Raw genomic sequence first — 12,876 nt, forward strand, 5'->3', positions numbered from 1 at the left:
GTAGGTCATGGAAACTAAACTGCCATAATTCATGATCTTCTCTTTCGTCAATCTCGAAATAAAAATATCTAGATCGTTCGGGTTAATTTTTGAAAGATTTTTTCCTTTTCTTTTTCTTCTTTTTTTTTTTTTTCTTTAGTCATTCATTAACGTTTTCGATCTTTTTTCGAAAGAGTTCATTTCAATCGTTAATTTTAAAGACGATGGGATTTAAGTAGGTCATTAAAACAGCTGATACATAATTCTTGATATTTTCTTTTTTTTCTTAACTATTTCTTCGAAGAAGAAACACTCGAATCACTTTGAAAGGTAGAACTCTTGATTGATTTTTTAAAGGTTATTACTACTATCATTCTTATATATATATATATTTTTTTTTAAGGAAGAATATCAAATAGATTTATGAATTTATTAACATGAATTTTTGTAATATTTGATATTTATTATAAATAATAGTACAAAATATAGTTGTAGTAATAAAAGCAAAATACTACTATTATTAGTTCTATTATTTTATTTTTTTTTTTTTTTTAAATAAAGTCTCGACTTAGTTTTGGATGATCTTCAAGATCAGATAAAGCAAGATGGATTTACGAGAGATTTATTGAAACGAATTTGTTTTTTAATAACAACGATAATATTTTCTTTGGCAAGATAGTCAAGGATAACCCTTCTCAAGTTTTTGTGAAGATTCCATGAAAGCGAGTGGCCCGTTATCTCGACGGGAAGCCTCCGTTACTGTATCTCGTAACCACTGACAATGACTTACAGTGTTATTACTCGTAGTTTTACAACGATACGCTTCCTACCGGGTTCACCCCTCCTCAGAGAAGGGCAGTAACAGTAACTTATGACCGTTGTAACGAGCGTCGGCCGTCTCGAGAGTTGCTGTGGCAAACGAGAAAAGGGTTGCAATAAGAATAGAAAGAAAATGGGGGGTAGAAAAGATGGAACGAGCTGATAAATTGAATTACTTCTAACACTTTGAATAGAACACTTACCAAATCGAATCGTTACAAAATCTTAATAATTATATAAATACAATCGATCATTTGTGTTTTTGATTATTTGATATAATTACTATTAAAATTGATTGATTGATTTATTTTTTAATTGAAAACAATTTTACGATTAATCTGTTGTTATTAAATTTTCATGAGATTAGCCATTGTTTAAATTTAAATCAGAAATTAATTATATAAATTGTAATTAATTATTATATATATATAATCATTAATAATATAAATCGTATAATCTAATTATATATCGAAATAATAATTTTAAAATATTATTTTGTAAATGATCTATTTTACTTCTTTCTCAAATCACTCTTTTTATCGAATTAAAATTTCTTTGACTTCTGTGCGAAACAAAACGAAACCCTTTTGATTTCAATCGATTTTATTATTAAATAATAATATCGTAAAATTATAAAATATCAGTAAATATAATCATCTTTGCAAATCTAATTTTCACGTTTTTATAAATACGATTCTTACATCGATTACAGCTGTAATTATTTATATTGCACGTAGCGAGTAGTCATAACGCACCGATGGAGAATTTCCACTCTCCCTCATTTTCTTATTTCCCTTTCCCCTCGTCGATAGAGAAATTCTTTATACGTCCACATAAGGCTCGGGCAATTGGCCGAAGGGGAATTTTCGGTTTTTTTCACGACGCGTCGAACTGGCAATAAGCGCGACACACGGGAAAGAAGAGTTAAATGACTCATCATAAAATGATCTCATGGAGGTACTCAACGAGACGTTTATTGCGACGATTCACCTTTCTTGCGGCACTAAAATCGAATTTTCTAAAAGTCATCTCTCGCCCACCTAGTACTGTTGTTATCCCTCCTCACCTTTCCCTCTTCTTCTACACCTCTTCAATCTCAACCCTTCGTATTTTCCTTTTTTTTTTTTTTATATATATATCTTTCGTCTTGTCCCTTTTTCTTCTCTTCATCTTCATCGTCTTAATTACATCTTCGTTCGGCCGATCTACTCGTATGTATAAAAAAGAGACAGAGAGATGGAGACTGTAATATAGAGAGAAAAAGAGAAAGAGAGAGAGAGAAAGAGAGAGAGATAGGGAAACAGGTAGAGAAAGAGATAGATAGAAAGAGGAAGAGAGAGAGAGAGAGAGAGAGAGAGAGAGAGAGAATTATATACTCGTTCAACGAAGAAAGACAAAGATAGAGAAGACCATAATAATTAAGGCGCTCGTAACGTCGCTAAACGTCCATGTTCTTCCTGGTTAGAAGGCGGTAGTCTCGGTGACGTATCGTTTTCTGATGCGTTGGAGTAGGAAGAAAAACAGAACGTGAAGTAGAAGGTATAGAAAAAAAAGAGTGAATAATAAGCGGTAAATTTTCGAAATAATAACGAGTTAAAGAGATGGATAGGATCGATAGATAAGTTTTCAAAAAAAAAAAAAAAAAAAAAAAGGACAATGCCGTCGATGTGAAATTTACGAAAGGAAAAAATCTACAAAAGAAAAGATGTAATGAGATTAGAAAGTATAGGAGAAAAAAATTCGGGAAGAATTATGATAATAATATTTGAAAAAAAAAAGAAAACAAAGAGAAAAGGAAGAAATGAAAACGATATAGATACAAAATTAATGGAAAATAATAAGGAAGGGAAAAGGAATAAATATGTTTGACAAAATATATAAAAACACGAATAGAAATAAGTAATTAGAAATAAAGTAATTGAAAAGAGAAAAAAAAGCGAACTAGATTTAAGAAATATGAGAGAAGAAACAAAATTACAATGAAAAATGTATTTGAGAGTTTAGAGTTGTGCCAATTCTTTCGTTCTTATTAGATACACACACACACACACACACACACACACACACACACACATGTACACCTGAGAAAATACACTCGATATCAATAGAAATGAACTCTCATTCGTTTCATCGTTGACTACATATACGTTATTCTCTAACTAATCAATATTTCTAACACGTTTCTTGAAGATTAAGCTTTTAAACTGTGAAGAGAGAGAAAGAGAGAAAGAGAGAAAACGTGAGATGAGTTTGATCGAGTAGATTGAATCGTTAATATAAGTGAAAAAGGATAGATAGATAAAGAGTGTGTGTGTGTGTGTGTGAGAGAGAGAGAATATGTATCCTCAAGACTTTCAAAGAGTAAGTACTACGAACTTCTCTTTCTCTCTCTTTCTCTTTCTATCTCTCTCTCTCTCTCTCTCTCTCTCTCTCTCTCTCTTTATATTTCTCTCTCTTTCTATCCCTGTCTCTATCTCTCGCGGCTTTTATTTACGAGCGCGTTACACGCAATGTTAATTCGACATATTTGACTGTAAATAATGACTGTAAATATACACGCCCCTTGTCACGACATTATATTTATAACCTGCTATAAAATTCCTTCTCGGTTCCAAGAGGCTCTTAAAATTCTTCGGACAGACACAAAAGGCAAAATGCAGGAATGATTATTATCGATCAATGTTATCAAATACGATTATAAGAATCAATTATTTTCACACGAAACGTAAGATTGGAGATAAAAAAGTGGAATAGGAAAAAGTGAAGAATTTCTTTTTACAATTCTTTTCCTCTTCCTTTTTTTTCTTTCCTCTTTTCTTTTTTTTTTTTTTTTTTCTTTTATCTTTTATTTTATTTGATAGATTTTCTTTGATAATACCAAAGACATTGTATTTTTTTTTTCGTGATTCTTTTTTTTATCGGTATGTAAGTTTTGTTAAATGAGTTTTTATATCTTTAAATGAAGGAATAAGAAATAGATGAACGAAGAAATAATTTTTATCATTTTTCTTTTATATAAATCCAACTCTCGTTACATTAATTTTTACAAGACATAAGAAAGAAAATAGAAAAAAAAGAAGAAAGAAAATAAAAAGACAAAACAATAAAAAGAAGAAATCTTCCAAGTGATTTTTTTTTTTTTTCTTAGAAATTTCTGCAACAATACCAAAATAAAAGAAATCGTATTTCAATCATTCCCTCTGGTTACTTTTCATTTTTTTTTTTTTCTTTTCTCTATGCAGATTTATTTAACTTTCATCGAATTAATTATCTATCATTCTTCATAGTACGAGATATAATATGATGATAGTATTTCTTTTCTTTTTTTTTTTTCACAAATTAAGATTATCATAATATAAAAATACACAACACACATATACACAGACACGCACATGACGTTTCCTATTGTCTATCGGTCGACCTCCTACGATCACGTGGTGTATCGTCCAACGAGTCCTAAGGTTCAGGGCCAGGTTCAGCACGTTAAGCAAGGCAAATCTATAAGACTCGATGCACGATTCGTCCTCTCGTACATACTCATATATACATATATATATAAATAAATATATATATTTATTTATTTATATGTATTAGACGTATCTATCTATCTATACATCTATATATATATATATATATATATTTATATATATATGTATGTATGTATATGTATATGTATATGTATTAGACCTATATATATATATATACATATAAAGAGGAAGGAGAAGAAGAAGAAGAAGAAGAAGAAGAAGAAGAAGAAGAAGACAGAGAGAAAGAAAATGTCGATGATCACGATCCCGTCGATCCTGTTCCTTGGTAATAATTATCGGCTGTGCTGTCAGTGCCAGGTCAATGGGAAAGCATTGGAACGACCACGAGAATCGACAGCTTCCGTGGGTCGTTAAACTTGAAACGGTCTCTCTCTTGTTGGACTATTGCTGATGCTGATGCTGTTGCTGATGCTGCTGATGTTGCTGCTGCCGCCATTGCCGGCGTTCCTGTTGCTGCTGCTGCTGTTGCTGTTACTGATATGCTGCTGTTACTCTTACTGCCAGAGTCACCGTTTGTTTGTGTTTACTATTACCAGAGAAAAGAGAAGAAGGAATAGCTCATGTGAGCTACGTTTTTCATCGTGATCGATGCATTAGCAATTAGAGCGGCTCGACTGTTCCTCCGACTCTCGAAAGTCCTTTCGTTTAGCCGGTTCTTTAAGTTTCGGGTCGAAGATCAATTCGCGATTCTGTTTAGGATCGAAAGTTGAAACGTACCTTTGCGTTTCTTTGGTTCCTTCGTTTTGTATCGTGATCAACGGTGATCCTTTTTTTTTCTTCTTTTTCTTTTTTTTTTTTTTTTTTTTTTCTTATACGAAATATTCAAAATTATGTGTGTGTGTGTGTGTGTGTGTGTGTGTGTGCGCAATGACTTATATATTAAAAAAATAAATTCTTAATTAATTTAAATAAAATCATAAAAAATTTACTATAAAAAATAACGATAGATCCATAAAGATTGAATATGATTAGCTGATGTCGTTTTGAAAATTGTATGAAAAAATAGAAGGCGAAAGAAAAGAAAAGAAAAGAAAAGATATTAAAAAATACTTTCGTGATCAAATCAAAGACGATTAAGTTAAATTAATTTAAGCTAAGTTAAACTCGAAGTTTGTGAAATTCTAAGAAAATAAATAATGAAAAAAGAACAAGTTGTAACAAGAAGAGAACGAAATAATTAAAAATATACTTTAGAAATAAGATAACGTGACAATTAGTGACAACCAGTAATTATATAATAACAAAAGAGAATATTATCCTAATTAATTAAAAGCACGTTGCTATCTATATCTAAAGATTTTTGTCATTAGCATCATTTTCGTAATTTTCGTTCGTGCAAATTACGAATAAGACGGTATCGCATTTGTATGTCTTTTCCTTCGTGATCCATGAATTAGCAATTAAAACGGAATACATAGCAAAGCGATCGGTTCCACGCGAAGTCTCTCTCTCTTACTCCTTTACCTTCTCTAATCTCTAAGCGCCAAGTCAAAGGTTACTTTGAGAAAAGGTTCTCCTTTTAAGCATTACCGATTTCGATTATCTTCTCGAATATCCACATTGTTAGTCGGTTCTAGTGAACACCGAAAAAAATTTCTCTGCAAATCTTTCCCTACGTAAGATTTCTCTCTTAGAGATGTTATTAGAATCTAACATTGGAATATTAGATAATTTCTTTTTTCTTTTTCTTTTTTTGTTTTTATTTCTTTCACGATATATTCGTCATTGTAGAATCAGAAAATCGTATTCATTGATTATGAATATCGTACAAATTATTTGTTAATTTTGTATATTTGTAATAAAATTTTTATCATCGTATTTATGATAGATCAAACAAATTCGTTCGAGAGTCTTGAAAATACCGACCACGATAATAAATTATGATTAATAATTACGATTAAAGAAGCAATATCGATTATAAAAATTTATTACGAATATTAAAATTAATTATGAATGTTATATTAAAATTCGTATGAAAGTTTTATTATTGAAATCTATTTTTCTTTGTTCTAGGAAAACGGTTGCCTCTATTCGCACATACGATGGGGCGAGGCGTTCGTCGTCGTTTACAGCGTTACATGTAAACGAAGTTTTCAAGAAGCAAGAGGACTTTTAAAACAGCTTGCAGATTTACGTTTACCATCCTACTTCACTGCACTCTTGCTCGGCAATAAGAGAGATCTAGATCATGCTCGGTAAGTATCCGTTTTAATTCGATAAAAAAAAAAAGAAAAGAAAAGAAAAGAAAAGAAGAAAAAAGGAAAACACTTGTTACGTCTTGGCACATACAATTCTATGTTATTTAATCAATAGTAACATTCCTAATATCGACGAGTCATCAATGCTGGTCTATAATTAAATTCAATCGTCATTAAGTGCACGCGAAAGCTGTTAATTCGAGAGGATTAGGTAACTCGGAATAGGTGGAGTCTATATATAATATAAGTGTGTGTATATATATATATATATATATATATACGTATATATGTATATGAAAAGTACTCTATAACGGCACGTCGAAGAGGTCACTGGACGATCGAGATCGAGATCCTTGCACGAATCGAGTTCCTTTCGGATGCTGCGTTTCTATCTTCCTAAAGAGAGGATGAGAGAGAGAGAGAGAGAGAGAGAGAGAGAGAGAGAGAGAGAGAATTTATTTTCGATCTTGGCAGAGAGCCATCGTAGGCCATTTAAAGAGGAAGATACGATCTAAAGATTCGGTAACTAATTCGAAGAGGAACTAATTGTAATGAATATCTATACAAATGTTATATTATTATTATTATTATTATTATTATTATTATTATTATTATTATTATTATTATTATTATTTGATTTGGTCGATTCTTGACTATTATTATTATTATTATTATTATTATTATTATTATTATTATTATTATTATTATTATTATTATTATTCGATTCAAAATAAAAATATAGGATAGGTATTAAAAAAAAGAAGTTTTCATATTGATTAGAATTTTGTGATATATTGAAGAGAGATTTCGCAAGTAAAATAAGATTTTTTATTTTCTACTGAAAAACTGTATTCATGAATTACATTGCACATTTCATTCAGAGCTCTTTCTATCTAAAATCGAAAAAGAGATAAGAAAAGAAACTAATTCAGAATTCTGTGATATATAATATCAAAGGAACAACCCCGTCCAAAAGGAAATGAGTTTAATTTGAAAATATTTCTTAAAGGATGTTGATAAACTCTACCAAGAAATTGAAAAGATATTGTATCACAGATATATTGGTAGAAATATATAGGGTTGCTATTATACAACGACATGTTATTATTGTTAATATACAACGACACGATATCTTATTCAATAATTTTACGATCAGCCTTTAGGTAAATTAAATATCGACTTAATTCACTTCTTTCTCTCTTTTTCTATTCTTTTTTCTTTTCTTTATTTTTTCGAAAAATCTCGTTCACTTGTCCGCACATTAATCGCGTGTCTATGGAAAAAGTGTGTCTTCCTTCTCAACTTGGCACACAAAGTCTAGCATATAAGTGTAGATACTTTCTTTCCACGTGCTCGTTTGGCCTATTAATCTCTCAAGTCAGTTCACTTTCCACCATAGCGATTAGCGGCCGCGAGGTGTAACAGGATCCACGTTGCCACTCGTCCTCTCAGCTCGTAAACGAGCATGATTTCGCGTGAGCCACGCGATTCGAGATACTCCTTCATTATTTTTTTTCTTTTTCTCCCTTTTTTCTTTCTGTCTTTCTTTCTTTTTTCTTTTTTTCCTTTCTTCCTTTCTTCCTTCTTTCTGCGTTTCATTTTTCTCTGTTTCTTCTATTTCTTCTTTTTCCGTTTTATTTATTTATTTATCTTATTTTATTTATTTTTCATCTTATTTTTCGCATTTATTTTCTCGTGTCTTGTATTTGCCGGTTTTAAAGTCGATGTGATTCGTTTCGTGATTTTACTGTCCCATTTTCTATCTCTCATTCTTTTTTTGTCTCCTTTCTCTCTTTTCTTACTTTTATTCGTAGAATTTTCATTATTTTTAAGGTTCAATCAGAAGGAAATTTTTAATGTCACGTTATTAAAATTTTATATTTTTGTATTTTATATTATAAACGCGGATTATTAATTCATTGTTATTTTTTTTTTGTGTAAAGAGGGAGAAAGAAAGAGAGAGGATGTTCATTGTGACTACATTTTATAATATACAGACTCTATAATATATGAAGGGTGGCTTTACAAATAAAATGTATTCAAAACTTCTCCACTTTTCTTTTTAATTATTATTATTTTTTTTTACTTTAATATTGTCGTCGAAATGATTTTCCAATAATTTTTGTTGTGTCATTTTCTCTCTCTACCTCTCTCTCTCTCTCCTTCTTTCTTTATTTGCCTTCTTAATGTTTCATTAATTTTTTCGTATACTTTTTTCATATATTTTTTATATAAAATATAAAAAAGAGAATATTATTCTCTTTCTCTCTCTCTCTCTCTCTCTCTCTCTCTCTCTCTCTCTCTCGCAATTTTGTTTCCAAAATGAAAAAAAAAAATTCCTCCATTCCTTGTTTTTTTTTTTTTATTTCTTCTATCTCCTGTTTTCCTTTTCCTTTTTCTCCTTTTTCAATTTTCAGTTTCTACTTCGACCAGTTTCACCGTTGATGAAATAGTTTAGCACAACTTTAGTCCCGTTTTATATCTCTTTCTTTCTCTCTCTCCCTCTTTTTGGTTTCTCTATTTGGCTTCTTGACTTTTCATTGGCTACTTCACGTCTACACGTTGGCGGTAGCATGAAACGCGAAACGGGGCGCCGCCGACGACCACAACCCGACATAAGAGATCGTTTCAAGCGAGACACCCGGTAGTGGTCGAGTGGTCGCTCACCTAGAAACCGTTCACGCGATCTCTGCTACGACAGATCTGTTTACTACCTCTCTATCTATCTCTCCATCTTTCTCTCTTTCTCTTTCTTTCTTTCTTTCTTTCTTTCTTTCTTTCTTAGTAGACTCTGACCGACTTGGGTGATCCTGCCCACCCGCTCGACGAATCGATCACAACGATCGATGACGACGTTCTCCATCGCCTATGTATGGACTTTATCTTCTATCGTTTCATCGGATTTTATCGATCTTCGAAATTTAAACTCTGACGATTGAATGTTCTCTTTTCTTTTTTCACTTTTCTTCTTCTTTTCGTTTCTCCCTTTTTTTTCTTTTCTTTTTCTTTCTTTGTTGCTCTCTCCTTCGTCATCATCATTCTCACTTTCATCGTTCGGATCTATTACGCGATTTTATTTTTAGATTGTGCTGAATTCAAAGAAGGATGAAAAATAATAATAAAAAATAAAAAAAAAAAATAGAGCAAAGAAAAATTTTGATATTCGTCGATTCTTCGAGATTGAATCTTCGATGATTCAGTTTCTTCTTTTCTTTCTTTTTTTTTTTTTTTTTTTTATTATTATCTGTTATTAATTCACACTCAGTTTTGTTTGGATCTATGCATATATTTTATTTTTGTATTATGCTTGTTTATAACAGATTGATCAAGAGAAAAGAAAGATGTGACAGAACGGTTTTTTTTCGTTAGATGAAAAATTGAAATAATATGCAGTAATAATAAAAAGAAAAGGATAACTTACTCAATCTTTATCATTTCTTGTGAATGAATCTATTCAAAAGAACTTTATAATTTTTTCATTAAAATAACATTCGCATTTCATTTTAACAATGAAATATATATTAGTCTCCCGATGATGTATATACATACATATATATATATATATATATATATATATATATATATATATATTTACGCAAGAAGAGGACAACGTTCGGCATTGCGTCGTTTGGACAAAGTGAAAGTTAGAAAATAACGATTTGTGTTGTTCCTCTTCTTTCTCTCTCTTGTTTCTTTCTTTCTCTCTTTCTTTCTTTCTTTCGTTCATTCATTCATTCTTTCTTTCTTTCTTTCTTCCATCTTAGAACCAACGTGAGAATCTCTTCGAATCGGCCGATGGGAACTCGTGATCTTTTTGCTTGCTCCATCTTATCTTCTTTCACAAGAGTAATAAAACAAAACAAAAGGGAATTACGTTCGTTGTTTTGTTTTTCTCTTCTTCGTCTCTCTTCTTTTTTTTACTTTTTATTTTTTATTCGTACTATTATTAGCTAACATACTCTGCGTTACGTTAATTAGCGCGAAGAGGAAACTTGAAAGAAAATGAAAAAAGGAAAAGAAAAAGATTCACTTTACTCTCTCACCATTCAGAACGTACACATGCACATATATATAAGCACAGTATATATATGTATACATACATGGATATATACATACGTAGATAGATACATAATGAATGGTAGAAACGATCAATCAATAAATAGCTTTCATATCGGAAGCTTGAAAACAATTCAACGAAGTCGTTGAAGAATCTTTGACTTGGTTTATGTATTGCATCTCGTTGCATCTTGTTGCATCGTTTACGGTGCAAAGTGCATCTCTTGCATTGCGTGCCTGCGAACGAACGAGAGAAAGTTGACGACTCGCTACGGTAGTCCTTATCGTTTGCTCCTTGACGATAACCTTCTTCCTCTCTCTCTCTCTCTCTTTCTCTCTCTCTCTCTCTGTCTCTTTCTCTCTCTCTCTCTTCTCTTCTTTTTCTTATTTTCATACTATCCTATTAAACTGCCAGGACAATAATAATTAATATCACTTTATTAATCTATCTCTGTCTATTTCAGTCGATTCATTTATTTCAATACATTTAAAACTTTCTTATCCACATTCTTTCATTTTTGTTATTAAGAATTACAATAAGTAGAAATGCATTTTCTTTTCTTTTCTTTTTCATATTTTTTGTCTTTTCTTTATATCTTCCTTTTCATTCGATTATTTTTTCTTTTTCTTTATTGCTTGATCTATGAATGAAACAAGTATTTTTGAAAAATATTCTTCCCCTCGTGCAATCTCTCTATTGCACATTATTAAAATTCTATTCTTTTATTTTTTTATTTCTAATTCCTCTCTCTCTCTCTCTCTTTCTCTCTTTCTTTCTATCTCTATCTCTATCACACTCACACTCACGCTCGATTCAATTTCTCGATAAAAACAGACAGAAATAAGGTATCAAAGTATCAAACGAAGAATATGCAAGATGGCCTTCTTGAAAGGTACGTAGGTGAACCGGATATCGCGCTCGATAGACATCCTTTATTTTCCTGATGGCGACTAACTCCAACAGAGAAACAGGAATTTCCCGGACGATATCCCCTAGGAATGTGGATTGTCGTTAACGAGAGAAGCACGAAGGGAGTTTCTTCTCTTCTCTCTTTTCATTCTCATATTACGAGCTCTCTCTCTCTCCCTCTCTCTCTCTTCTCTCTCTCACTTTTACATACTGTAGATAATCGTAAGCCCGGTAACGATCTCCTTTCCTACCTCGCCATCTTTTTTCGGCCCTTTACGCGAACGTTATGCGAGATAGGGAAACGTAAAGGATGTTTTACGACGATAAGTCGGACTCCGTTAGTTTTACGGCAGCACGTACGTACCGACATATACTGGGTGTTTCATTTTAAACGATATGACGGAATATATCCGATCCTCTTTGGTTTTATTAAGGAAACTTTCCGTACGTATGTTCGTATGTTGTCTTTTTTGATTTCCTTTTCTTTTTTTTTTCTTTTTTTTTTTGGGGGGGAAAAATGTTATATCTGTTCCGGCTATTACGTAGCGGAGGCTGTTGAGATAAGAAATTTCTTTTTCTTTTTTTATTTTATTTTTTTTTTTTTTGATAGAGATCGATATCTTATGTCCGATGAAGGTTACAGAAAATATCAAGAAACATTCAACGAATCCTTACGGTTTATCTTTTTAATCTCATTTCATCGAGCTATGAAAGTTTTGAAATTTACAAATATTTTTATTTATTCAAAAAGAATTAGGACTTCGTATACTATTGTGTCAATACGCGTTAAATTATTATTTCGAAATGTAGCAAATTTTGTTTGAAACATTTCTTTATAAAATCGATAGTATCGGATATAATTGATTATATCGTTTAAAATGAAACGCCCTGTATATATGTACGTATATATATCTATATGCGTATATTGTGAGAACGGACTGTATTATATAGTTGTTCTCGAGGTATTCTTATTGTTAAATGTTCTTATGCAAAAAAAAAAAAAAACAAAAAAAAACAAAAAAAAAAACAAAATAAAAAGAAAAATTCAAGAAGGTCACGGTTAATGTCCGGACTCGACCAGAAAACACAGCGTTTTCCATAAGAAACTTAAAGACTCTCACTCGAACGTTGTGTTCATGAATACAAATTATGCATTATTATATGATTATTATTATTATCATTATTATTTTCATCGTTATCATTATCGTAATTTTGGATAAGGGCAAAAATTGAAATTTGCTATTAGAGAATATTTCTTCTCTTTCTTTCTCTTTTTCTCTTATCTTTTTGTTTGTTCATTTTATAATATGTGGAGGTAGTTAAGAAAACATTCATATATACACATCATCATCATCATCATCATCAT

The 12,876-nt window shown here is 31.2% G+C and overlaps 1 protein-coding gene across 1 annotated transcript in view; it reads left to right on the forward strand.

The window, feature by feature from the left end:
* LOC122627713 (ras-related and estrogen-regulated growth inhibitor-like) overlaps positions 1 to 12,876 on the forward strand; it is a 73,848-nt gene that overhangs the window by 56,965 nt on the left and 4,007 nt on the right. Inside the window, exon 4 of the mRNA XM_043809082.1 lies at positions 6,360 to 6,541. Within this exon, the coding sequence (XP_043665017.1) occupies positions 6,360 to 6,541 (182 nt within the window). The remainder of the gene's footprint in view (positions 1 to 6,359; positions 6,542 to 12,876) is intronic.

This window comes from Vespula pensylvanica, chromosome 3 (assembly GCF_014466175.1).
Source record: "Vespula pensylvanica isolate Volc-1 chromosome 3, ASM1446617v1, whole genome shotgun sequence".
Lineage (NCBI taxonomy): Eukaryota > Metazoa > Arthropoda > Insecta > Hymenoptera > Vespidae > Vespula > Vespula pensylvanica.